Source organism: Mustelus asterias, chromosome 2 (assembly GCF_964213995.1).
Source record: "Mustelus asterias chromosome 2, sMusAst1.hap1.1, whole genome shotgun sequence".
NCBI lineage: Eukaryota > Metazoa > Chordata > Chondrichthyes > Carcharhiniformes > Triakidae > Mustelus > Mustelus asterias.
Genome location: NC_135802.1, coordinates 105,958,787 through 105,986,667, shown reverse-complemented (window position 1 = coordinate 105,986,667; position 27,881 = coordinate 105,958,787). Strand labels below are relative to the sequence as shown.

General features: G+C 42.2%; 1 protein-coding gene across 3 annotated transcripts in view; it reads left to right on the top strand.

Moving 5' to 3' along the window:
* Positions 1-27,881, top strand: part of creb5b (cAMP responsive element binding protein 5b) — a 353,679-nt gene that overhangs the window by 47,670 nt on the left and 278,128 nt on the right. For all 3 annotated transcript variants that reach the window (XM_078239765.1, XM_078239766.1, XM_078239767.1), the window contains exons 4-6: positions 6,995-7,116; positions 11,799-11,921; positions 15,084-15,256. In XM_078239765.1, coding sequence (XP_078095891.1) covers positions 6,995-7,116; positions 11,799-11,921; positions 15,084-15,256 — 418 coding nt within the window. The remainder of the gene's footprint in view (positions 1-6,994; positions 7,117-11,798; positions 11,922-15,083; positions 15,257-27,881) is intronic.

Below are 27,881 nucleotides of genomic sequence, written 5' to 3'. Positions count from 1 at the left end.
GTAATTTTGACCAATGTTCATTAGCTACAAAATCACTAATAGGTACAAATTGGTTGTGAATTATTTTCAAGTATACTGGCAAACACTTTGTAGACAATCCATGCCCCAACCAGGAGGCCTCAAGGATTGGCAAAAATTGAACTTAAAGCGTCACTATAATAATTTGGGAAAGTTGAAGCCCAGAGCCTAGAGACTTCCACAAATTACTGATTAATTTAGTGCAGGGGTAGCAAAACAGTAGATAGTGTTTGTAGTTATGTATTAATCCCTAAGCCACACAGGTGCGAGGACAATCATCGATCTAAATAGTACCCATACAGCAGCACTTATTGGGGTAGGATGTTACTCTCTGAAATTGGCTCTTGTTGCACCCAAACGAAAGATGCAATAAAGCCTAACTGCTATACTAAAACATTTTCTGAAGAATATTTCATTATGATATGATAAATGTTTCAATTTAGGGAATTGAAAAATGTATAAATTGGAAAAGCGTATAAATTCAATTATTAAAGGAAATTCCATAATTAAGGGACATATAGGCATTTCTGTACTATCATCGTGGGTTCCATATGGTGTGTTCTCTCCCTGCTGCCAGAGTAAAAAACATCACAGGGAAGGTACAGAATATTCGGCAAGGAGACGAGAGCGAGCCAGAAGTTGTGGTACACATTGGAACCAGTGACATAGCAAAGGGAGGTATTGAGTTTGTAAGATTAGATTTCCAGGAGCTTGGGAAAATGTTAATAATTAGGACTCAAGGGTAGTAATCAGTGGATTCCTCCCAGTGCCATGCGCTATCGAGAGTAGAAATAGGAAGATGGGAAGGATCAACGTGTTGCTTAATGCATGGTGCACGAGGGAGCCCTTAAGATTCTTGGAGCATTGTGTCCAGATCTGGGGTAGGAGATACCTATGTAAACAGAATGGGTTATTCTTCAATAAGGCTGGAACTAATGTCCTTACTGGATAGTTCACTAGTGTGGGCAGGGAGAACTAAATTTTCAAGGGGTGGTTGCGAATAGATAGAAGTAAAAATAGGAATCTGGCACACAAAGTGTAAGTGTTGGATAGCACTAGAAAAGGGAGTAGTTCCATATTAGATAGGAGCAGCTGAATAAGTACTATGGGGAATGCAAAGACAGGATTACAATTAATTTATGTAAACATACAAAGTGTGGTGAATAAAGTTGGTGAGCTACAAGTCTTGTGGGAATATGATGTAATGGCAACAATGGAAACGTGGCTTAAAAGTGGTGAGAACTGGAGCTTAGTGCACAAGAATATTAAGTGTTCAGAAAAGATTGAGAAGGGAAAAAGGTAGGTGGGGTGGCAGTACTGATTAGGGAAAACATTATCATTTGGGGAGAGGGAATATCCTTAAGAGGAAGGACAGAATCTATTTGCTCAGAGTTTAGAAGCAAAAAGGTGCAGCAATGTGCCAAGCATTTTCGCTGACTGGAAAATCTAGGCCATTATTAAGTAATATTTTGTTTATCAGTGGCTTTTGAGAAATTAAGCAACTTAATTAGATTTTACTACATTAATCATTCTATGATCAAATGTGTCACAACAACAAAGTTGAATTTGCAAAAACAAGAGATGCAGAAATCTTGGTATTAATCTTTGTAGCGCATAACAGCCCAGATTTTATGGTTGTGTTGATGGCAAAACTATCAACATTCGCTGTTACAAATGTGAAACTAACAGCAACTTCTGGTGTTTGCTCATGCACAGGTAAATGTGAAAATCCAGAAGTTGCCCTGTTCCTCCATAGAGTGCACTGTTTAAACCCCTGCAGATGGATTTTTTTAGAAATCACTTGAATTGATGTGAACTTCCACTATTGTGCCATTAGTTTTACTGTAAAGTCCCTTTGAAAAGTTGCATCTTGTTACGTGCAACTGTGTTTTTAGCAACATACCAAGTTCATAATTACTGTTGAACAGCTTCTCTGGCCCTGTAAACCTAAGCTTATATTCATGAAATGCCCAATTTCTCCATTACAATAAAAATATTCCTTGCATTTTAAATATTTGATAAGCATTTTTATGCTACTTCTTCTAATTTAATCCCATGTCAATGTCCCAATCTTTATTCTGCTCTCTGTAAAATGATTAAATAGTAAAGAATTAATGTGCTTTTAACTTGATTTGATATCTGTGGGAATTCTCAGTGTCGCACATCCTGCTTGAAGATATCACTGCTGCTAGATGCTGAAGGCCAAACTAAGTTTTGAAAGGTGAAATTCACTTCACAGAGATTGCTAGATCTTTGTGAGCACTTTCTTTTGTGCTGACCAGTGTTTCCTCTTAGCTGGACAGACTACGCACAAGTCAGCTGCTTTAAGTTACTGAACATGCTTGGCCTTACAAGATTTAAAGGGCACACACACTTAAACAACATAAAAATTAGAGAGTAAAACAGAAAATGCTTGAAAAATTCAGCAGTCTGGCAGCATCTACCATTATAAAAAAATACAGAGTATGATGCTCATGTTTGCAAAGTCCAGGTCAGTACTCATAAACTCAGTTTTGATATGCAATTGATTTTGGAGTGTTCAGTAAACACTTCATATTAATTCATTGTCAATTCTCTATCATCATATGAAACCAAGTGTCTACGAATTAAACGGGTGTGTCAATGATAGGCAGTGTTTCAATTCTCAGCTGTCAGCTATTATAGTGAGTGAAAAATGAGTCCTGCTCTGGGTGTTGATCCTGGTGCTCCAGAACAATTTAAAACTGATGTGCCACTTGTGACCTGAATCCTGGCTGGTACTGAAGGTTTCAATTGTTCTGGGGTGTGTGACTCAATATGCAGCACCGGGAAGGACTCGAGCCTTTCTGTCTTGGTAGGTCATGCCTGATGAACCTGTACGTTATGGCACTTTGAGTACTTTTTAAATGCAATGAGTATTTCTATTTCTACCATTATTTCAGGCAGTGAGCTCCACTGTACTTCCGATCCACTCTATCTCAACCCCTCATACTTGTATACATCTCAATTAAATCTCTCCATGGCCTCCTCTATTCCAAAGCAAACAACCACAGCCTCTCCAATCTTTCCTCTTGGCTAAAATTCTCACAAATCTCCTTTGAACCCTCTCGCGCACAATCGCATCTATCCAGTTATATGATGACCAAAACTGTACTCAATACTCTGGCTGCAATCTAAATATTGGCCCAGATCTTCTAGAAAATTAAATGGTGAAGGGGTAGAAACACTAGAGGCCCAAAGAGGCTTAGTGTCCATGTACACAGATCATTAAAATGTCATGAACAGGTATGGAAAATAATCAAAAAGGCTAATGGAATGTTGGCCTGTATTTCTAGAGGTCTATGTTACAAGTGGGTAGAAATCATGCTACATCTATACGAAGCCCTGGTTAGAACACAGCTGGAAGAGTGTATTCGGTTCTAGACATTGCATCTTAGGAGGGTGGCATGGTGGCACAGTGGTTAGCACTGCTGCTTCACAGTGCAAGAGTCCTGGGTTCGATTCAGCCTCGGGTCACTGTCTGTGTGGAGTTTGCACATTCTCCCTGAGTTTGCATGGGTTTCCTCCAGGTGCTCTGGTTTCCTTCCACACTCCAAAGATATGCAGGTTAGGTGGATTGGCCGTACTAAATTGCCCCTTCGCGTCAGGGGGATTAGCAGGGTAAATACTTGGGGTTTTGGGGATAGAGCCTGGGTGGGATTGTTGTCGGTGCAACCTCAATGAGCAGAATGGCCTCCTTCTGCACTGTTGGGATCCTATATTGGTGTTGAAACAAGTGCAATTTAAATTTATTAGAATGATATGTGGATTCTAAGTGTTAATTTACGAGGATACATTACACAAATGAGGGTTGTTTTCCATGGAATTTAGAAAGTTAAGGAGTGATTTGATTGAAATTTAAGACATTACGAACTGGTAGTTTCTCTCGATCTACCTGATTTCTGCTGGTTGGGGAATCTACAATTAGGGGACAGAGCCTAAAACATAGGGCCTTTCTAGGGTCTTTCAGAAGTGAAGTTAGGAAAGCCAGGAAGGGTGGTAGCAGTTTGGAACTTTCTTCTGCAAACAGTTGTTAATTTTAAGTCTGAGATTAATCAATTTTTGTTAACCAAAGGTCTTAAAGGTGTACGGAGCAATGATAAGTATATGGAGTTATGTCATAGAGGAGTCATCATTTTTTGAATGGCAACATAGACTCAAGGGGCTAAAGAACCTCTTCCAGTTTCTATGTAAATGAGAGTCAATGAAAGCTAACTGAAGTCAAACTGGAGGGGAACTTCAAACCCCTAGCTGTATCCAACCTAGTGTCAACTTGGCACAGGGTTAGTTAAAATGGAACAAGAGACTTACCTTTCACCTCATGTTCCCTGGGCTAGAGACTGCAATTTTTAATTGCAGCCAACAAGAAAACCCATCTTGTTTCAGTATGAAGATTGGGTTCCACTGATGTCATCCAGATCTGACTGCATATTAAGCCTGGCCTTCATGGGGGAAGCCTTGATCAATATGCCCCAAAGAGTGGGGCTGGGGCGGCACGGTAGCACAGTGGTTAGCACTGCTGCTTCACAGCTCCAGTGACCTGGGTTTGATTCCTGGCTTGGGTCACTGTCTGTGTGGAGTTTGCACATTCTCCTCGTGTCTACTTGGGTTTCCTCCGGGTGCTCTGGTTTCCTCCCACAGTCCAAAGATGTGCGGGGTAGGTTGATTGGCCGTGCTAAATTGTCTCTTAGTGTCCTGAGATGCGTAGGTTAGTGGGATTAGCGGGTAAATGTGTACAGATATGGGGGTAGGGCCTGGGTGGGATTGTGGTCGGTGCAGACTCGATGGGCCAGATGGCCTCTTTCTGCACTGTAGGGTTTCTATGATTCTATGAGTCCCAGAAAACAAGTTATTCAAATTACTTTAATGTTTTCTTGTAGACCAGGATGCTCCCACAGGCCTTCTATGAAACCACAAACTTCAACTGCTCTGAACTTCCCACCCCCTACAAACATTGGAATGCCATTCCAAGACACTTAATTTGATGCTTGTTTTTGTACGACCAGGTCCCTCTTAGCTATCCTGTAAGTGGATCTCTACTGAGTGAAAGATTTGATACAGTATATCTCTGCAGGCTTTATTTGTACAGAAAATCAGACAATATCTTCTTAAAGGAGTAGATATTTTAAACATTTTTAGACAATCTTTCTGTGGGATGTTGTTTAGCACTATCCTGTTCCCCACTGAGTATCGTGTCTTTTTGATGTATTCCCACAAATGATGGAAAAAGATGAGGATTTTTCTAAATAGTGTGGTTTAGTCTTAGCGCTTGGAGAGGATTGATACAATATCTATAATGAATGATTAAATATCGCGCCTTTCATGGACCCAGGACATCCCAAAGATATTTGTAGCCATCTAATTACTTATAATGTGTAGTCACTGTTATAATGCAGAAAAGAAAGCTATATAACAGATCCAGCAGCAACATTCCTTCAACATTTCATATTTTCATCAGTGGATTAATAGTTCATGTGATCGCTATCACCAGAAAGCAAAGGATAACTGCATCAGCAGCAAAACATTAGATAGATGAGATAAAAAAAATGTCAGTGCCAAAAACAAGCTGGACATCTACCCTGCTCAGGACAGAACTCTAGCCATACTCATGGTTAAAATATTTGCACAGAACGAAGCGGCAAATAACTGATTTGTTAATTCCTTAGAATAGACACACACAATTATAAATTCTAGGGCTACAGATGCACAAATAACTAAAAGTAGCAACAAAAGATAATGCAGCCTTTAAAAAGCAAACAAACACGGGTTCATTTCTGGAAGGATAGAATTGGAAAGCAGAGAAGGTATATTAAATGTTTATAAAACCTTGGTTAGATTGCACTTGGAATACAAGGAACAGTTGTGACCTGATAGAGGTTTTTAAGATTGTGAAATGGTTTAATAGTGTAGACATAGAGATGATTGCCTGGAAATTAGATTGTGCCGCTATTTGGGCAGTGGGGTCATGTCTTGCTATAGTGGAGGTGGGCAGCATGCAAATTTTGTGTTGCCTCCTCATTGCAGTGATTGTAGCGTGCAGCCCAGGATGACCTGTGTAGTAGTCTGGCTGCGTGCAGAATGTGAGTCTTAAGAGTGTGCGGGGCTAGCCTCAGCTTTCAAAGGTGGTCTGTCCCTCGTATCGGGGAGCTGCACTGGTTAACAGGGGGCTGCAAAAAATTGATAACTGAAATAGCAAAGTAAGGAAGGTAAAGGACAATGGAATACTGGGCCGGCGACAGGGCCCAAGGTATTGCTGTTCTGGAGGCAATAGCGTCAGAGGTGGACTCAAAGAGAGAGTCAGCGTGTGTGCATGGGCAAAACTAGAATTAGGGGCATGTGTAGGAGCAACTGGTTTGTAAACAAGTTTTACAGTCATCAAAAACTCCTTCAACATCTGTTACACAAGTCCCAGTAGACATTAAAAGAACTGTAGAAACCACCAAACACTTACAGAATTGCAGTAATCATTGGAAGAAATCCACCAACATTGAAGCTGCAAGTCGTTGCTGATCCCTTTAAATAGGGCTGATGGGGTATCTTCTGTTCTTCTGTAGTTAAGGGAAATTTCTAGATAGAGCATTGAGCTCAAAAATGGCACCACTGTCATCAAATCAGTGTCACACCCTGACTGACGTCATAATCTTGCTGCTGTGCATATAATTATGAATGCTAAACGTTCATTGCACATATGCTAACAGCTGCACCAATATGGTGTCTGATGCAGTTTGCCCCACTAGTGTGTGAACCTGCTGCTGATACAATCTTGCTGTTCTAAGGAAATTTGTAGTGCCTGAGATATAAATGCTAATGAGTTCAATTTGCCGTTCCACAGCTCTGATACCTATCCAAATGGAGCTAGAGTGGTAGGAGGCAGAGAATGAGGAAGATATCACTTTTCATTGATTATTCATGGACTTCATTCAAACTGAATTAACAATTCTAACACATTTCTTTACAGACCAGACTCCCACCCCCACTCGATTTCTGAAGAACTGTGAAGAAGTTGGACTCTTCAATGAACTTGCATGTTCCTTAGAGCAGGAGTTTAGAAAAGCACAGGAAGAGGAAGACAATAAAAGGGTATGTGAGTATACTGCATTGATGTGCATTAACCCTCTGCAGGATCTCCTGCTCTTTCAATGGAAATGTTTTGGAATGTCTAATTAACACTGTGCTGCAACTTCATTATATGTTGTTTAACAACAGCCTATTTATACAGTATTTGTTTCAAGAGAAAGTTAATTTCTCAATGTACTCTTTGGTGCTCTGCTAACAAAAACTACAAAGTATTAGATTATTAAATACTTACGAGTTTCAGTAATAGATCAAACTTTAAGGTCTAACACTGTTCTTCCAGCTGTGACACAATTTACTTCAAGCAGATGAATTGAAGGTTTTTCTCTCTCTCTGATAGAATAGATAAGGTCAGAAATTACATCGATATTTGCATTGAATTGATTAGAATATATTGCATAGAAATTCAAGCCATTCAGTTGAACCTGTGTTGGTGATTAAACTCCTCATGAGTAGCCTCCCATTCCACCGACCTCACTTCAGAATTTCAGTGCATCTTTCTATTCCCTTTTCTCTCATGACATTGTCTCGTTTACTTTTGTAAACATCTAAACTATCTGCCTTGATCATTTTCCTCTCTTCCTCTTTATTTCACTACTAGAATAATTACTAATTATAATGGACCATAACTTGGGTACTCTAGGACAGTGTAACTGAGGGATACCTCAAAGATGTGCTGGGGAACTACCCCATTTCCAGGTAAGGTTTACTCAGAAATTGCCTGGGAAGTGCAAACTTCCCCTGGACAATTTCTCTGCACTGGGAACCATCCAAAAATGCAATTTAAGTTGCAAATGTGGATAGAAACCAACAAATGACCACCAAAAATTTAATAAAAAGGGGAAAAATAGAATAAGAGAATAAACTAGCTAGGAACATAAAAACAGGTTGCAAGACCTTTTACAAGTACATAGAAAGGAACAGAGTAGCTAAAATGAACATTGGTCCCTTAGAAGCAGAAACAGGAGAAATTATTATGGGGAGTGAGGAAATGGCAAAGATGTTGGACAAATATTTTGTCTCTATCTTCACAATAGAAGATACAAGCTATATACTATAAATAGAGGGAATCCAGGTGCTAAAAAGAGTGAGGAAAATTAATGTAATTAATATAAGCAGGGAAAAAGTGCTGGAGAAACTTAAGCAACTAAAATCTGACAAATCCACAAGACCTAACAACCTACATCTTAGGGTTCTAAAGAGAGCTGCAGAGATAGTGGATGCATAGGCAGAGATGCATCAGCTGAAATGTTGCAAAACTCCTAGATTCTGGAACAGTCCCACAGATCAGAAGTTAGCAAATTCAAGAGACAGGGGGAAAAAGAAATCAGGGAACTACAGTGAGTTAGCTTGATATCAGTCATCAAAAAGTGTTGGTGTCTTTTTTTATTCATTCATGGAAAATGGGTGTCGCTGGCTGGCCAGCATTTTTTGCCCATTCCTAATTGCCCTTGGAGGGCAGTTGAGAGCCAACCACATCACTGTGACTCTGGAGTCACATGTAGGCCAGACCAGATGAGGATGGCAGATTTCCTTCCCTAAAAGACATTAGTGAACCAGATGGGTTTTTCTGACCAACGACGATGGTTTCATGGTCATCAGTAAAATTCTTAATTCCAGATTTTTAAAAATTAAATTCAAATTCCACCATCTACTGTGGCAGGATTTGAAGCCAGGTCCCCAGAACACTAGCTGAGTTTCTGGATTAATAGCCTAGTGATAATACCACTAGGCCTTCGCCTCCCGATTGGGAGTCTAATTTTAAGGAAGTCTTAATGTACTCAGAAAATCCTTGAATGATCAGACAAAGTCCATTATGGCTTTAGGAGAGGGAACTTGTGTTTGACAAACTTTATTGTTTAGGGTTTTTTGAGCAGGTAACTAGTAGGATAGATAAAGGAGAAGCAACAGATGTAGAATAGCTGCATTTCCAAAAGGCATTCCATGAGATGCCACACAAAAGGATATGGGGAAGATAAAGGCTGATGGAGTTGGGGAATGGACAGGAACCAAAGGATAGGCATAAATGGAGCATTTTCAAGAATCTATCTATCTCAGCCTGCAATCGTACAAGGACTAGGGGACACAGATTTAAGATTTTGGGCAATAGCTGCAGGGGAAATGTGTGGAAGAACATTTTTATGTTGTGAGTGGTAATGATCTGAAACTCACTGCCCACGTTGGCAGTAGAAGTGGAAACTATCAATGATTTCAAAAGGAAATTGGATAGGCACCTGAAGATAATAAACCTGCCGTGCGACACTGATTGAGAGTGAGAGTGGGAATGACTGGATTGCTCCACAGAGAATTGGCACCAGTTTGATGGGCTGAATAGCTTCTTTCTGTGCCGTAATGACTATAGGAGAAAGGAAATGAATCCAACTTATGACCATTTAAAGAAAAATCTAAATGTGACAATATGGCCACTTTTATATCAAGCAATTTCCAGGGAACATGCAGGCAACTCCAGTACATTCATTTTAGCTTACCCCATGATTCGGTAAATTTAAAATGCTGAATGTATTCAAACTGTGCATCTTTTTGTTTGAATAATGGTCAACCTTGGTTTAATGTGGTTTCTGCCAAATTGCTAGTAACTCAAAGCCCAATATCAGGAAGTGAGAAAAATCACGATCGATCCAAACCATTTTAAATGAAAAAAGCGCAACAAAATAACCTGTACCATAATAATCCAATTTGTAGGTATTGAGTCTCATTAAATTAAATTGGTGTCAAGAATCTCTTTCCTTTCTCCCCTCCCCAAAAATAACCATCTCCCAGTTTTTGACATGATTAGAAATTCATTTAGCTTACAGCTCTGGTTTCAGACTTAATTTTGGTAGTCCTTTTATAGTAATAAAATAGTCAATGGGGGTGATCATGCTGTTGTACCCCGCCGGCCGATGGGCGGGGCGAGCCAGTAAGATCGTGCAACAGCCAAGAAATCAGGTTCACGACAGATTTCTGGCCTCTCATGATCTTATCGGCACCAGATATCCGGCGTGATCAGCCTCCCATCCATTTCTAGTGAGAGGCTGAATAATTTATTTAAATGTATTTAAATTGTATTTTACATTGATTCAATGAGCCTGGGACGGAATCATCTAGGCTTACTTGCCTCTGTGGCCTCAGCTGGAGAGGTTCTCTTCGGCGAGAATCACGCAAGGTCCCCAGCAACATGGACCAATCGTGATGGCCTCGCAGGTAGAACAGGAGGCCATTGAGGACCTCTGAGGAGGTCGAGGGCAAGGGGGAGGTGTCACTTGGAGCCTGAAGGGTGGGGTTAGGTCGGTGCTGGGGCCTATGGGGGCAGGGCCAGACTGGGCGCAGGTAGGGATGGAGGGCCCCGCTGCCACACTGCAGGCGGGTAGTGGGGGAGTGAGGGTGGGGGTAATCGTCTGGCAGGGGCAATATTTTTGGGTGGGGCGGGGCTCGCTGGAGGTGGGGGGAGCTGAGTCGAGGCCAGCTGCAGCAGCAGAGGCCTAGCAGGTCTCTCTCTCTCTCTCTCTCAACCTGTCAGGCCGCTGTTGGTTGTTACCGCTTGTCCCACCGGTTGATCGCGTAGCCAGCTGGTAAAATCGCGAGAGGTGGCAAACCGGGTTCGCGCCCGGTTTCTCGCCTGTCGTGATACTACTGGCACTGTGAAGCCACTATGATCAGCCTCGCATCTGGGAAGGGCGCAAGGCTGATTATAATAGTTAAATCTTAATTTAAATATCATTAGTGAGCCTGAGATGGAATCGTCCAGGTTCACTTGCGTTAACAGCCTTGCCGGAGGAGGTCCTCACCAGCGAGGATCACGTATGGTCACCAGCAATGGGGAGTGATGCTGGTGATGAAATAGTTGCACTTAAAGGTATCACTCTCACATATAACATTGAAATGTTGCTTGGCCTGTCTACATTTAGGAATTAGTGATTTGACTGTGCCAATCATTCATTCAACAAGGCCGCTGGGTCTGGAGTATTGAGATGAAGAAGTAGTTTGATCGATATTCGATTTCTCTCACACATTCTGAAATGGCTTACCAATAAATTGCAAACTGTTATCCATAATGATCTCTCTGGGCACACCAAATAAACTGCAAATAGCTCTTAGAGTGGGCATGGCAGTTGTGCTGGATGTATTGTATAATTGTCGAATCGTGGGGTAAAGTAATCAACAATGAGATGACATGAGAGGTTGAATGTGACTTTTGGATGGAGGATAGGTAGGAACTCCATGTGGAATCAATGGTGCTTTATGTTGCCTTGGCATATACTCTTGACATGCCTCACAATTGTTGGTGATGACTTCAATGTCATGGAGGTTTACCGTCATTGTTAATACCTGACCAATAAACCGTTTCTCTTGCAAGTCTTGTCTGATCTGGGTGGCACGGTGGCACAGTGGTTAGCACTGCTGCCTCACAGCGCCAGGGACCTGGGTTCGATTCCCAGATTGGGTCACTGTCTGTGTGGAGTTTGCACGTTCACAAAGTTTGCAAAGGCCCTGCCCCTGAAAAATCACACCTGCGCCTGGTTGGCTCCAATATCATAGCCATAAAAAGCAAATTACTTAGGTTGTTATCGCTAAGAAATTGGTTTATTTTAAACTTTCCAGCACGCTTATTAGTTTCCAAGTTTAATAATTGAATCTGAATTTTAATTCTTCATAAATACTTTAATTTATTTTGCTTTGTTTTGTAGGCTTCAGTGGGTTTGAGTATTTCCAATCTCACTGAGGTACAGAGCAAAGAGGCATCAATTACTGATAGTCAAACACAAGCATCCACTCTATCCCGGACAGTCTCTGCAACCCGACCTGACAAGGTAAGCGTGTAACAGATCAAGTTATCCATTGTCAAACTGCTAGTTTTAAGTTTACACTGAGCTGAGCATTAAATATCCAGAAGGGTACTGCTCTGCTCATTTAGGCAAACCATATGATTCTCTTCTGCACGTCACTTCAAAGGATCTGTTTCAGTTATTTTATAAACGTAAAATGAGCTAAAAGCGGAACTTGAATAAAACTTTTAGTTAATTGACAGATAATTATAACTCACCTTTGCTTTGAAGAAAACAAGAAAGCTTAAAATGCGAGAAATGCACAGCAGGTCTCCATCCATTAAGACAAAAACAGACTCAGACATTTCTGGTCGATTTTGTGCCATTTAACAGAAATTAAGGTTGAAAGACAGAGAGATGTTTTTGTAAGGTTGAAAAATTGATGGGCCAGTGGGAAGGGGGAGAAGGTGGTAGAGTGTTGTGCTAGAGCAGCAACAGATTCACCAATGCACCTTGATTTTTTTTCTTTCTTTATTTTTCCAAAGTTTGTGAAGCTTTTGCCTGGAATCTACCTGTGTCTTTACACCTTCACTTATTTGCACAATCTTGTTGTCCTTTTTATATCTCTGCATCAGGTCAAGGATAGGGATAGAATTTGACATTGAGCGACAGTATAAAACATGTGATTGCCAATCAGCAATTCATTTTCTATCTCTCCTGATTCTCACTGAAGTCCATTGGATCCAAAATGGGAATTGACCATGTGGGGACAAAGTCTCCCTCGGCTCTAGATAATCCTGTTGTTTTACAGAGGGGTGGGGTTAGATGTTCCTGCTTTGGGAGACCTGCTTTCCCTGCCATCAGAGGGACATGTCGTGGGGAGGTGTATGGTCCTTGAGGGGAGGCGCCGCAGTCAGAAAGGGGCTTTTGATGGAGGGCACATGTACACTTTCCAACTGAGATTTAGGGAGAGATTTTCTGGCTATTCCTGCCGGTGGGATCTTCCAATCCCACCAAAGGCAACCACTGCGGTGAGTTCCCCGGAGGCAGGACAGGCAAGCTACAAAAAATACCGCAGATATCAGTGAGCCACCTCCAATGCCAGGCGGCCAGAAACCCCGCCACCACCCCTCCCCCCTGCCCTCCGATCTATCCAGTATCTCCCACCCTAAAAATTGAGGAAGGGTGGGAAATGGCCCTTAAGTGGCCAATCAAAACCCACTTGGAAAGGGGGGGGGGGGGGTTGTGTTCTGCAGTATCCGCATTTCCCCCTCCTCCCAGATCCCAAGCAGATATTCAAAGACACTACATTTAAAGCCATAATTATTTTTAGCAAGATGAAATTTAGCTCTTGCTATAAGTTTCTGTTGGGGGTTCTTGTGATTTTCTTTCATAACCTTAGTGTGAGGCCCACAGAAATCCTGGAGAATTTTGTGGATCTTCAGTGAACAATCAGGATAACTTCCATGGAAATTCAGCCTAGAACCTTTTAGAGAAAGTATGTCAATTCCAATTCCTGTGGCTTATATTCCATACCTTCCTTTAACCACATTTTCAGAATATATTGGTGGAGAAATTAAGGACATTAATCACATGCTCTAAGTATTGAACATCCATGCAGCTGAGACCAGCATTTTCAATGTTTTAAACAATAGCAAAATCATGAGTTGCACACTTATAGACCCATTCAGATATCCACAGTTTAGCATTGGTATTGAGCATAAATGACGAGCACTTTCTTTGTCCCTGTACAAAGTATGAAAAATGGGGATATTTAGTTCTGTTATGCAATATATAATATCCTATGCAGGTTTAATGGAATATTCATTTCTTTTGGATTGAGATCAAGGGTTATTTAGTATGATGGCACAGTGGTTAGCACTGCTGCCTCACAGCACCAAGGACTCGGGTTTGATTCCCGGCTTGGGTCACTGCCTGTGTGGAGTTTGCACATTCTCCTCGTGTCTGCGTGGGTTTCCTCCGGGTGCTCCGATTTCCTATGTGCAGGTTAGGTTGATTGGTCATGCTAAATTGCCACTTAGTGTCAGGGGGACTTGCAGGGTCAATACATGGGGCAACAGGGATAGGGACTGGGTGGGATTGTGGGTCGCTGCAAACCCAATGGGCCAAATCATAGAATCCCATAGAATCCCTACAGTGCAGAAGGAGGCCATTCGGCCCATCGAGTCTGCACCGACCACAATCCCAACAAGGCCCTACCCCCACATATTTTACCTGCTAATCCCTCTAACCTATGCATCTCAGGACTCTAAGGGGCAATTTTTAACCTGGCCAATCAACCTAACCTGCACATCTTTGGACTGTGGGAGGAAACCGGAGCACCCGGAGGAAACCCACGCAGACACGAGGAGAATGTGCAAACTCCACACAGACAGTGACCCGAGCCGGGAATCGAACCCGGGACCCTGGAGCTGTGAAGCAGCAGTGCTAACCACTGTGCTACCGTGCCGCCCCTTCTGCACTGTAGGGCAGTGCCTGAAGCAAATGGCCTCCTTCTGCACTGTAGGGATTCTATGATTCTAATATGAAGGTTTATAAAACTTATTTTTGTATTAACATCACCATATGTTATGAAAATGATGCTGAATTTCTGTAGCGTTCTCCCAATCATCCCTTATAATTGCGGCAGTAGATCAGAAAAATTATACTTTTAGGGAATTTTTCGCTGATGATCAAGAGAATTCATGAGGAAATTCAACCACCTGAACATAAGTACTCTTGAATTATGGAAGATAAACTATATAGAATGATCCTGTAGATGCTATGAAGTATCATGCATTGGTGTTTCAAGAGATTTGTTCTTGAGTAGTTAAATGTGGATTCATAGTGGTTATGTTATTAGAAAAAGGTAAAAGTATAGGATTGATACAAACCTACAGTAAAGCGATGAAAACTGAAAACAAGAGTCACCTTGGGCAGTGTCGAATTAGGCAGTTTTCCACTTACAATGCATTATTAATAGAGGTTAGGGAACCAGTCACCTTCCTGTCTTCTCAGTCACCTGCAGAAAGCAGATCGAAAGAGCAGAAGAGAATGCATTAAAGATATATTTTTTAAAAGTCTATTAAGTATGTAGTGATTTGGCATTTTCTCATATATTATAAAATATAAGCAGTATGTTAATCTTCTATATATTTTAAATTTCTATCTTAAAGTTAACATATTTATTTTATTTTTTTGTAAAAGAATTTATCAGTGCATGGGTCAGTGCAAGGGCCTATGTCAGGACCAGCACCACATCAGCTTGCTTCCACAAGGATGTCAAACCATGACAGTGGTGTAGTAATTCAGCAAGCCATGCCTTCGCCAACTTCCAGTTCAGTCATCACACAAGCACCTTCCACCAACAGGCAAATAGGGTAAGTGATTAGTTCAGTTATTGCTATCTAACCTGCCACTTTCATTTGTATAAAAACGGGAATGTGGCACTGGCATTGCGGAAAATTAAAGTCAATGGGCCTGGTTTTACCATTTTGAGTCTAAGTGCCGAATCCGGACGTCAAATAGATCCGCGCCTGGAATCTTCTTTCCAGCGCGCCGATACGTGTTTTGCCGGCTCCGGTCCGATTCGCGCTGTGGGTGGGGCTTAGCGCTGGCGGACCGATCGGAGCTCTGAACTGCGCATGCGCAGTTCGAAAAAAATCTGACAGAGCGTGCCCGGGCGCGAAAGAAAAAAAAAGCAGAAAGCGGAGAGAGCGGCTCTCTGACGATCATCCTCTGGTCGGGGAGGCGGAGGGGGGGCAGTGGGAGCGGGGGGGGGTGGAACCCAGATCCAGTGGATTCCACAGTGGATCCCCATGAAAACCGGCTACAAGATCAGTACAAGTCCAAGAGGAGACACTGGTGAAGGACCAAGCTGGGCCTATAAAGGGATACACCATCACTGGTACACTACCAGCCACAGCCATCTCTCCCGCTCTCTTGCCCCTGCAGGGAAGAGTAATCTGTGGCTGGTAGTGTACCAGTGATGGTGTATCCCTTTACAGGCCCAGCTTGGTCCTTCTCCAGTGTCTCCTCTTGGACTTGTACTGATCTTGTAGCCGGTTTTCATGCGGATCCACAGTGGAATCGGCCGATTCTGCTTCATCTTCTCAGTGAGGATTCGCTTCATCCTGAAGGTTTTGTGGGATGGCATGGCTGCATGTCCACTCCGGCAGGAAGAATACGTTCCTCCGGTGGGGAGAAGGGATCGCCCGCAGAGTGGCGGCGGACCCCCCAGCCCTCTCCCTCCCCACCGATCGGCCGCAGACTGGCAGCGGAACCCCCCCGCCCCCGACCAGAGGATGATCTGGGCCCCGTCCCCCCCCCCGTCCCCCCAACCAGAGGATGATCTGGGTCCCGCCCCCCTCCTAACCAGAGGATGACCTGGGTCAGAGAGCCGTTGGAGGCTCTGACCCCGCTCTTCGGAAGCTGCAGCGACGACTTCAGACTTTTATTTTGCAGGTCGCTTACCGCGCGGGTGCAGAACGGGCCAGAAGACGGTAAAGTGGGATTTGGCGATAGGGCTGGGCGTGCGGTTCATTAAGTCGATTTAAATGCATGCAAATACACTTAAATCATCAGGCCGCCCGATTCAGGCGCGAATCGGGTGTCGGTAAAGCCGCGATCTGCTTGGAATCGGGTGCAGATTGCAGTATAGGCCCGACACCCAACTTTACCGCGAATTTCGGGCGCAAAGCTTTGGTAAAATCGGGCCCAATGTAACAATCTCATTTGGAACTATACATTTAATTGATGAAATTGTCCCTCCTTAATGTCCTTTTGACATCACCCCTATACAAATCATAGTCGAAGCAAGCAATCTTGAGTATTACAGCATAAATGATGTGGAGATGCCGGCATTGGACTGGGGTTCATCACCTGAAGAAGGAGCCTGGGACTCTGAAAGCTAGTGCTGCCAAATAAACCTGTTGGACTTTAACCTGGTGTGTGAGACTTCTTACTGTATTGCAGCATAGCCAGAGGAGTACACTGCTACACTCTTCCTTGTGGAGGTTTTGGACTTTTTAAGTAAAACAGGGAGATGTTATTCATAGAATTTGCAAAAGTAAGGATCAGTGATAGCTCGCTTATAATATTTAACTTACGATAAAAATGACATGGGTGTCTGAAGAGCTAAAATGTTACAATGCTAAGAAACTAAATGAAGTTGGTCTGAATTAGTTAGAAGTAGAGTCATGACATGATTAACTCTCAAGAAGACACATATACAACTGGGAATTAATATTCCGAATCTCAGAGCTGAATCCAGAGAGATGTTTTCCAATTCTCATGCGATTTTGCACCCACGTCACCATTGGCAGTCACGTCGAATGTGGGCTCAAATTCCCCCTAAAAATACAGAATTTTAGAAAAACTTTTCTGAAGATCACATTTATTTAAAAAATGTATGGATTAAATCAATGTTCCAAATTGACTTCATGTTTTTCCTGCAAACACAACAAAACTAAGTGATAAGCCACCGTGGAGTGTGAACAACTTTGACCCTTTTGATCACTACAGAGAGGAGGAGGCCAGATAACTGTAATGGACTTGCCATGTGCCTTTTATGGAAAATGACTCAACATTGTTGTATAGGTCATAGGATAATGTGACCATATTGTCTTACTTGCAAAAGCATTGCAAAGGGCAGGAATCCACAAATCACAGAGAACCATCTGGAAAAGCCTTCAATCCAGGGGGACATCCATTTTTTCAGTAAAAATTATATTTCTCACTCTACTGTTAAGAGAATATGCACACATAAAGTAATCCATGAACAATGAATTTGTAAGATATTCCCCAAAACAGCCCCAAATAAGGTGTACAAACAGAGGGTCTTTGACGTGACAGAGCAACAGTGCTTCAGGAGACTCGGCCACTTGTTGTTGACATTTGTGGCCTTTTGAAACGAGACCTTCCAAGAGGGCTAGGTGGGCATGCATTACCACTGGCCATCAATATCATCACAGCCCTAAAACTCTTTGCTTCCGGTTGCTTTCAAGCTGAGGAGATCTAGAAGATCTCACATGTAAAGTACTTTGCACCATGTGCCCACCCTATGTAATGCTGGACCCATCAGGGTGTGTTTACGTATGCTGGAGGAGGATGCACAGGAGTTGTGTGTTGGTACATCTCAGCATGCTGGTCCACCTCTAAAGACTTCTCAGGCTCATCCCTCATCTCCATTAGGACCTGTGATGGGCTATGGGAGATTAAAGACATGGGTTAGCATTGATGGTGTGTGAAATACAGTTCCAAGTTAGATTTAGAAACAGAAACATAGAAAAACTGCAGCACAATACAGGCCCTTCCGCCCACAAAGTTGTGCCGAACATGTCCCTACCTTAGCGATTACTAGGCTTACCTATAACCCTCTATCTTACTAAGTTCCATATACTTATCTAAAAGTCTCTTATCGAATCCGCCTCCACCACCGTTGCTGGCAGCCCATTCCACGCACCCACCACCCTCTGAGTGAAAAACTTACCCCTGACATCTCCTCTGTACCTACTCCCCAGCACCTTAAACCTGTGTCCTCTTGTGGCAACCATTTCAGCCCTGGGAAAAAGCCTCTGACTATCCACTCGATCAATACCTCTCAACATCTTATACACCTCTATCAGGTCACCCCTCATCCTTCGTCTCTCCAAGGAGAAAAGGCCGTGCTCACTCAACCTATCCTCATAAGGCATGCTCCCCAACCAGGCAACATCCTTGTAAATCTCCTCTGCACCCTTTCTATGGCTTCCATATCGTTCCTGTAATGAGGCGGCCAGAACTGAGCACAGTACTCCCAAGTGTGGTCTGACCAGGGTCTTATATAGCTGCAACATTATTTCACGACTCCTAAACTCAATTCCTCGATTGATGAAGGCCAGGACACCATACGCCTTCTTAACCACAGCCTCAACCTGCACAGCTGCTTTGAGCGTCCTATGAACTTGGACCCCAAGATCCTTCTGATCTTTCACTCTGCCAAGAGTCCTACCATTAATATTACATTCCGTCATCCTATTTGACCTGCCAAAATGAACCACCTCACACTTATCTGGGTTGAACTCCAGCTGCCACTTCTCCGCCCAGTCTTGCATCCTATCAATGTCTCGCTGCAACTTCTGACATCCCTCCACACTATCCACAACACCTCCAACCTTTGTGTCATCAGTAAACTTACCAACCCATCCCTCCACTTCCTCAGCCAGGTCATTTATAAAAATCACAAAGAGTAAGGGTCCCAGAACAGATCCCTGGGGCACTCCACTGGTGACCGACCTCCATGCAGAATATGACCCATCTATAACCACTCTTTGCCTTCTATGGGCAAGCCAGTTCTGGATCCACAAAGCAATGTCCCCTTGGATCCCATGCCCCCTCACTTTCTCAATAAACCTTGCATGGGGCACCTTATCAAATACCTTGCTGAAGTCCATATATACTACATCTACTGCTCTTCCTTCATCAATGTGTTTAGTCACATCCTCAAAAAATTCAATCAGGCTCGTAAGGCATGATCTGCCTTTGACAAAGCCATGCTGACTATTCTTAATCATATTATACCTCTCCAAATGTTCATAAATCCTGCCTCTCAGGATCTTCTCCATCAACTTACCAACCACTGAGGTTAGACTCACTGGTCTATAATTTCCAGGGCTATCTCTACTCCCTTTCTTGAATAAAGGAACAACATCCGCAATCCTCCAATCCTCTGGAACCTCTCCCGTCTCCATTGATGATGCAAAGATCATCGCCAGAGGCTCAGCAATCTCCTCCCTCGCCTCCCACAGTAGCCTGGGGTACATCTCATCTGGTCCCGATGACTTATCTAACTTGATGCTTTTCAAAAGCTCCAACACACCCTCTTTCTTAATATCTACATGCTCAAGCTTTTCAGTCCACTGCAAGTTTGTACTACAACCACCAAGATCCTTTTCCATAGTGAATACTAAAGTAAAGTATTCATTAAGTACCTCTGCTATTTCTTCCGGTTCCATACAAACTTTCCCACCGTCACACTTGATAGGTCCTATTCTTTCACGTCTTATCCTCTTGCTCTTCACATACTTGTAGAATGCCTTGGGGTTTTCCTTAATCCTGCCTGCCAAGGCCTTCTCATGACCCCTTCTGGCTCTCCTAATTTCCTTCTTAAGATCCTTCCTATTAGCCGTATACTCTTCAAGATCTTTAACATTATCTAGCTCCCTGAACCTATAGGTGACAGCATCTATAAGGAGAGAAAAGAGCTGACGTTTCGAGTCCAGATGACCCTTTGTCAAAGCTGTCAAATAAGTAGCCAGCTTTGAAAAAGGTCACCTGGATTTGAAATGTCAACTCTTTTCTCTCCTTACAGATGCTGCCAGACCTGCTGAGATTTTCCAGCATTTTCTCTTTTGGTTTCAGATTCCAGTATCCGCAGTAATTTGCTTTTATTTATATGTCTGCTTGGTTAAGCTGGCTGACCACTCTAGCCTGTGCTCAGGAAGAGAACCTCTCTTCAACATACCCTCCAGGAATGAGTCTGAGAACCAGGGAAGGTAAACTTCCCACATTTTGCCATCTTCCTGCCAAAACTTCTTGCTTTCCACTGTTATATTCAATGCTTCACTCAGGGCTGCCACTGTGAACTCTGCAGGGTCACTTTAAATAGAGATTCTCTATTGTTTGTTTGGGCACATCATCCCATTTGCTCTTATTGATTGGTCAGGAAACACAGAGGTGGGAAACTAATGTCATTACTCAATGAAAAAGCATCGTCAAAGCTGGCTAACTAATCAAATGTCTAACTAACCCTGACCCTTAAACAGTTCCACCATTTGTACAAGTTTGTCTTTTAAAAAGCATTTAGACAGTTACATGGGTCAGATGGGATAGAAGGATATGGGCTAAATGCAGGCAATTGGGATTAGTTTAGGGGTTTTTAAAAAAAAGGGCGGCATGGACAAGTTGAGCCGAAGGGCCTGTTTCCATCTGTAAACCTCTATGATTCTATGATTTCAGTAAGCACAAAGTTGATAAAATTCCAGACTGCATGTCTCAGTGAAGATTCGTCAAATAGATTGGTTGAAAAGACTTGTTGTTGCTTGTCCTGTTCAGATGCATCTCAGATCCCCTGTAGAGGGCGACATTCTGAAACGATATCTAAATACTGTAAGTTGCCACTCAAAAGTCCAGGAAAAATCTCTGGCAGCTGCAAGTCTAATGAGCAGTGTGTACCATTGCTTCGCCACTGACTACAACATCTGGGCCATTAACCTTTACCTTTCTTCAAGTATCTCTGACTTTTTTTAAACTACGATGCTCAGCTCATCTGCTATCTTTTCTTTCAAGGTCTCTCTTTGGTCATCTGATTGCTCTTTTCGTATGTTCCTTCATTTTCATATATTCATCCTAGTGAACCTCTTCCACTTTCTCTCTGCAGCATCTGTAGACTTAAATATTCCTCATCATTTCCCTTTTATAGGCCTAAATTTGAGGTGGCATCTAATGTCATCTGCCATAAATTAGACAAGTTATTTCATTTTTTGAATGGCAAGTTGCTGAATGTGATATCATCAGTTTACACAGTGAGGAAAACAAGTCATCTGATCGCACAATGCTTTTTGTGCGAAGCTAATGCTGGAGTAGAGTAACTCAGACAGCAACCTTTGGGTCTCCACATTTAACCTTGCCTCAGTTCCTTTCCTGAAGTCGCTGTGTCATTTGCGCATAAATAACACCAAGCATCATTCGCTTCACTATTATTTTGACAGCAAAACTTTTGCCCATTACGTTTGCTGATGTGTTTCAGGCCATGTGTATTTGGCCTCTGCTTGTTAATTCTCAGAATGTATTTAAGCTACATGTTCAGTATTGTAGCTTTAATCATGATCCATTTGTCACCTACTGAGTTGTTGTAAAATAATCTCTCCAAAACCTCCAACTTCTATTGTTCTCACATTTTTTGAATTAAACCAATGTACAATTAAAGACCAGCTTCTGGTGTTTCTGACTCTGAGATCTTGATGAACCAAATCACTCTGATTTGTGGACCTGTCTGTTTGGGTAATAGCGAGTCTGTGCCACTTTCCTCAGGTGCAGCAGACGTTTTTATCTTGATTGATTTTAAAAGGAGACAAAGGGAGAAAAATGCTCTGATAAATTAAAGATGAAAGGTGAACAAGTAACGCTACAAATGTAATAAGGAAAGTAAACCAAAAAAAAGGTTCATAAACTAAGCCTTATAAACCCTGACAACACAGTTTAAAAAAACAAACAACAATGTTTCAGGTGGTTGTGCAATTTTAAAAGCACACAGCAGTGAAGCTGTGCCAGAATCATGGCAGGTTGGAGTTGACAGAACAGTATGAAAGTACATGCAACATAAAATTCAACACGCTCAGGGGTATACATTCTGAAACTTGCTGGTCCTGCAGCAAATGGCTTGTTGTAAACCTGTGGCGATGCATTTAAAACAGGGGACACATGGCCACTGCCCTTGGTTTCCATTCGTGTGCATGGTACAGAGAACAGAGTTTTTGCCCCCTTTTTGTTGGAGGACTGATGCTTCATCAATTAACTTTTGTTCATGTTATCAAAATGCAATTTGAAGTCTCTGAGGAAGAAATGTATGTCTACTAGACTACTATTGTGGCTCGGCAGAACGGAATGAGTTCAGCTTTGTCCATCAAGCAATGTAATAAGCCTTTGGCTTTTTTCTGATGAAGGACTACATCATGATTAACATTTAATAGAATAGAACGTTTACAACTGACTTTGCCAGCCTTATAAAAACTATGCTAGTAAATTGTTTGTAATAACAGTTGTCTTTTCAGATCAATGAAGTATTATGTTATTTTAACCTTTGGAACCGACTATTTTATGTTCCTCCTGCCAAAAACTCAGAATAAAATAGTAATGTTAGAAGTAACAATAATAATAACAACAAAGTAAGAAAGAATAGAAGAGGGTTTTGGCATGAATATAAAATTATTTGTTTAGATTATAGCAGATAATGATTATGTTCAGTAAAACAAGAAAATTCCCAACCACTTATCACGTGGAAAAAGAGTAGTGTGCAAATTTATTTAATTAAACCCTGTGCTGCATTGACAAAAGGTAAGGGTATTCTTTAAAAATCCACAAGCACATATTTTATTTGTTCCATTCGAAATAAGCATGCTGGTCTTGAAATTTCACTGGGTTACCTCTGTCTCCTTCTGTCACTCTGGCAAGAGAATGAAGGCCCAAAGAAACAGTGTACTGATTACTGATGGTGACATTTTTCTGGGATTTATGTGAGGTAATGCATTTTGGAAGATGGGAAATATACAGTAAATGGCAGAACCCTTAAGAGTATTGATAGGCAGAGGGATCTGGGTGAAGAGGTACACAGGTCACTGAAAGTGGCAACGCAGGTGGAGAAGGGAGTCAAGAAGGCGTATGGCATGCTTGCTTTCATCGGCTGGGGCATTGAGTTTAAAAATTGGCAAGTCATGTTGCAGCTTTATAGAACCTTAGTTAGGCTGCACTTGGAATATAGTGTTCAATTCTGGTCGCTATCCTACCAGAAGGATGTGGAGGCTTTGGAGAGGGTACAGAAAAGATTTACCAGGATGTTGCCTGGTATGGAGGGCATTAGCTATGAGGAGAGGTTGGAGAAACTTGGTTTGTTTTCACTGGAATGATGGAGGTTGAGGGGCGACCTGATAGAAGTCTACAAGATTATGAGGGGCATTGACAGAGTAGATAGTCAGAAGCTTTTTCCCAGGGTGGAAGAGTCAATTACTAGGGGGCACAGGTTTAAGGTGCAAGGGGCAAGGTTTAAAGGAGATGTACAAGGCAAGTTTTTTACACAGAGGTGGTGCGTGCCTGCAACTCCCTGCCGGTGGAGGTAGTGGAAGATATGATAGTGACTTTTAAAGGGCATCTGGACAAATACATGAATAGGATGGGAATATAGGGATATGGTCCCCCGAACAGTAGGGGGTTTTAGTTCAGATGGTCGGTGCAGGTTTGGAGGGACGAAGGGCCTGTTCCTGTGCTGTAATTTTCTTTGTTCTCTGTTCTTCTGGTCTCCCACCAATGTTAGACTGACAAACATGTAATAACCACCATGCAATTTCACGGCCAGTATCTAATTTGAGCATTTGTAAATACTGTTTCCTCTTGTGTTTGCTGTTCAGATTGGTGTACGTTCTTAGTTGTGTTCCATTGATCTGAGGGCAACTCAAAGGGTTAGCTGCACAAGATGTGCAATAGCAATAATCGTACATAACCTGATCCTGAAATTAGTCAAGTAAGGTAATTTTACAAAATATAAGAAAATTCTGACAGTCCATTCAGGTATGTAAAACAGTTAAATATAATCACTGGAAGGGTAATTTTAAATCGTTCTGACACAGCAAAGGTTAAGATTCCATGGCAGTTGAGAGGCAGCAGCTGGCCTGCAAGCAGAGAGTAATGTTGGGTGCAGAGAAGTCCCTGGCATTCAGGGAAGTTTAAGGGAGGGTGTTTGGGAGGCCTCACAATTGAGGGAAGTCCAGGGAACAGGAGGCATAAACAAGTTGGGAGTGATGGATTATGTCTATTGATTAGCAAATTAGTGAGAAGGAAACATTAATTTAGATTAGTACTATATTTGTATTTCAATTTTTGTGATTCCTATATTTTTGGATACACAAAAACCAGGAGATTCCACTTTGAGGAAACATGATATGAAATCATTGACTCTGAGACTACCCACTTTTCCTGATGCTAACCATGGCAGATTTGACAGGGTCAACCTAATTTTCATAAGTTTGCCAGGTTTGCAGCCAATGCAGTGGAGAGGAGCCATCACTAATTTATTTTGTGAAGAAAACTTTATGCTTTGTAGAGTACAGAGACACAATCAATCAGCCAGTGATCTGTAACAATGGTCCATAAAATAACATAAAAGAACAGTGACCAGAGGCGTGCTCTGTTCCATCAGTGCACCTGCTCTTTTTGTGCTCTTCTTGTTCTCTGTCTCCCTGTGCTATGCTGTCCCCATAATCCTGCTTAATCCCTGTACTCCTGCTTTCTGTGCCCTTGATGTGGAGATGCTGGCGTTGGACTGGGGTAAACACAGTAAGAAGTTTAACAACACCAGGATAAAGTCCAACAGGTTTATTTGGTAGCAAAAGCCACACAAGCTTTCGGAGCTCCAAGCCCCTTCTTCAGGTGAGTGGGAATCCTGTTCACAAACAGGGCATATAAAGACACAGACTCAATTTACATGAATAATGGTTGGAATGCGAATACTTACAGCTAATCAAGTCTTTAAGATACAAAGAACGTGAGTGGAGAGAGCATCAAGACAGGCTAAAAAGATGTGTATTGTCTCCAGACAAGACAGCCAGTGAAACTTTGCAGGTCCAGGCAAGCTGTGGGGGTTACAAATAGTGTGACATGAACCCAATATCCCGGTTGAGGCCGTCCTCGTGTGTGCGGAACTTGGCTATCAGTTTCTGCTCAGCGACTCTGTGCTGTCGTGTGTCGTGAAGGCCGCCTTGGAGAACGCTTACCCGAATATATGTGCCCTTGCCAAGGATAGACAGACTCTGTGTTGAGAAGCAGGCATATCCATTTCACTGATACCTTTGAATACTTGTTTAATTAAAAACATTATTATAACACTAAGATAAAAGCAAAATACTGTGGATGCTGCAATATGAAACAAAAACAGAAAATGTTGGAAAATCTCGGCAGGTCTGACAGCATCTGAGAGTAGAGCCATCTGGTGGGATTTTACAGCCTCACTCGTCTCGAAACCATCAAATCGCGCACGAGGTCAATGGACCTTTCCATGGTCTGCCACTCACGTGCTCCGATTCCCGTGGCGAGTGGGACGGTAAAATTCCGGCCAATGTTTCGAGTCTGGATGACCCTTCGTCAGAGCTAAGAGCAAAGAAAATCAGAAACCCTCTCTTCTGATTTTCTTTCTTCTTAGCTCTGACGAAGGATCATCCAGACTCGAAACGTTGGATCCATTCTCGCTCCACAGGTGCTGTCAGACCTGCTGAGATTTTCCAGCATTTTCTGTTTTTGTATTATTAAAACACTCTTTACCTGCAGCAGTTTCATATTATGAATATTATACAGTATTATAACTCAGATAGAGGTTCTGTGATTACTAATCCAATTGAAAAGTGTTCTTCGCTTCACCAGTTTGAGCTCTATACACTTACTTAGGGAACCTTTTATTTTTAAAATCCAGTCTAAAGCAAAGTTAGTTGCGAAGACCATTTGGAGCTCCCAACATTACTATGATAGTAACTGGATCCTAGACTTCCTAACCCACAGACCACAGTCAGTAAGGATAGGCAACAACACCTCCTCCACAATCATCCTCAATACCGGTGCCCCACAAGTCTGTGTCCTCAGCCCCTTACTATACTCCTTATACACCTATGACTGTGTGGCCAAATTCCCCTCCAACTTGATTTTCAAGTTTGTTGATGACACCACCGTAGTGGTCGGATCTCAAACAATGATGAGATGGAGTACAGGAAAGAGATAGAGAATCTGGTGAACTGGTGCAACGACAATAATCTCTCGCTCGATGTCAACAAAACAAAGGAGATAGTCATCAACTTCAGGAAGCATAGTGGAGGACATCTCCCTATTTACATCAATGGGGATGAAATAGAAATGGTCGAGAGCTTCACGTTTTTAGGTGTCCAGATCACCAGCAACCTGTCCCGGTTCCTCAATGTGGACACTATAGTTAAGGAAGCCCAACAACTTTCTTAGAAGACTAAGGAAATTTGACATGTCCGCTAAGACTCTCAACAACCTTTACAGATGCACCATAGAAAGCATTCTTTCTGGTTGTATCACAGCTTGGTGTGGCTCCTTCTCTGTCCAAGACCTCAAGAAACTACAAATGGTCATGATCGAAGCTCAGTCCATCACTCGAACCAGCTTCCCACTCATTGACACTGTCTACACTTCTCGCTGCCTTGAAAAAGCAGGCAGCACATTAAGGACCACACGCACCCTGGATATACTCTCTTTCACCTTCTTCCGTTAGGAAAAAGATACAAAAGTCTGAGGACACAGGACAAGAACAGCTTCTTCCCTGCTGCCATCAGACTTTTGACTGGACCTCCCTGCATTAAGTTGATCTTTCTTACACCCTAACTATGACTGTAACACCACATTCTGCACTCTCTCCTTTTTTCCTTCTCTATGTACGGTATGTTTTGTCTGTATAGCACGCAAGAAACAATACTTTTCACTGTATACTAATACATGTGACAATAATAAATCAAATCAAATCACTTTTGGTGGAAAAAACAGAAATTACGTGATTGGCTCTTCCTTTCATTTCCCACTGTGACTACCTCATATCTGGGGGAAGGGAGCAGAAAATCCTGCACAAAAAAATGAATACTATGAGGTATAGGTGTAGGAAAAGTATGATCGCTATATGACAATGATTAAAAGACAGTGGTCTATCCAAACAATTCAGATCACACGAGCCACATAAATAAAGCTCATGATATGGAGTTTTATACTTCTTCAGTGAACATACTTATCAAAGTGATGCATACCACACCTGGGGAATTGAGATTCCATCTGTTCTTGGCAATTAAGGGGATAGTTTTCTAAGTTTGTAATGCCATTGGAAATTTTGCCTGTCGACAAGATATATAAGGAAATTGTGGAGGTGCTGTTATGATTTTTTAATCCATGTTGTTGGTGGGTGACTACCTGTTGCAGTGTGGATATGGAATATATAGCTTCTAATAGCCGCATCTTAGTTTCCATTTTGTGCCTGTACATGTTCAAACTTGTTGGAAAAATAATGATGTCACATTTCCTATCATTAAGCTGGTAAAGCTATTTTCTGTATCTGATGCAGCTAGGTTCACAGCAAATCTCCCTGTATTCAATTCAGTAGTACATGATCTAACCCTCACAGCAACACTATAATTTGTATCAGTGTGAATTGTTCTACTTCTCACATCAGCCTTCTTTATGATCCCTGACAGAGGTTGTCAA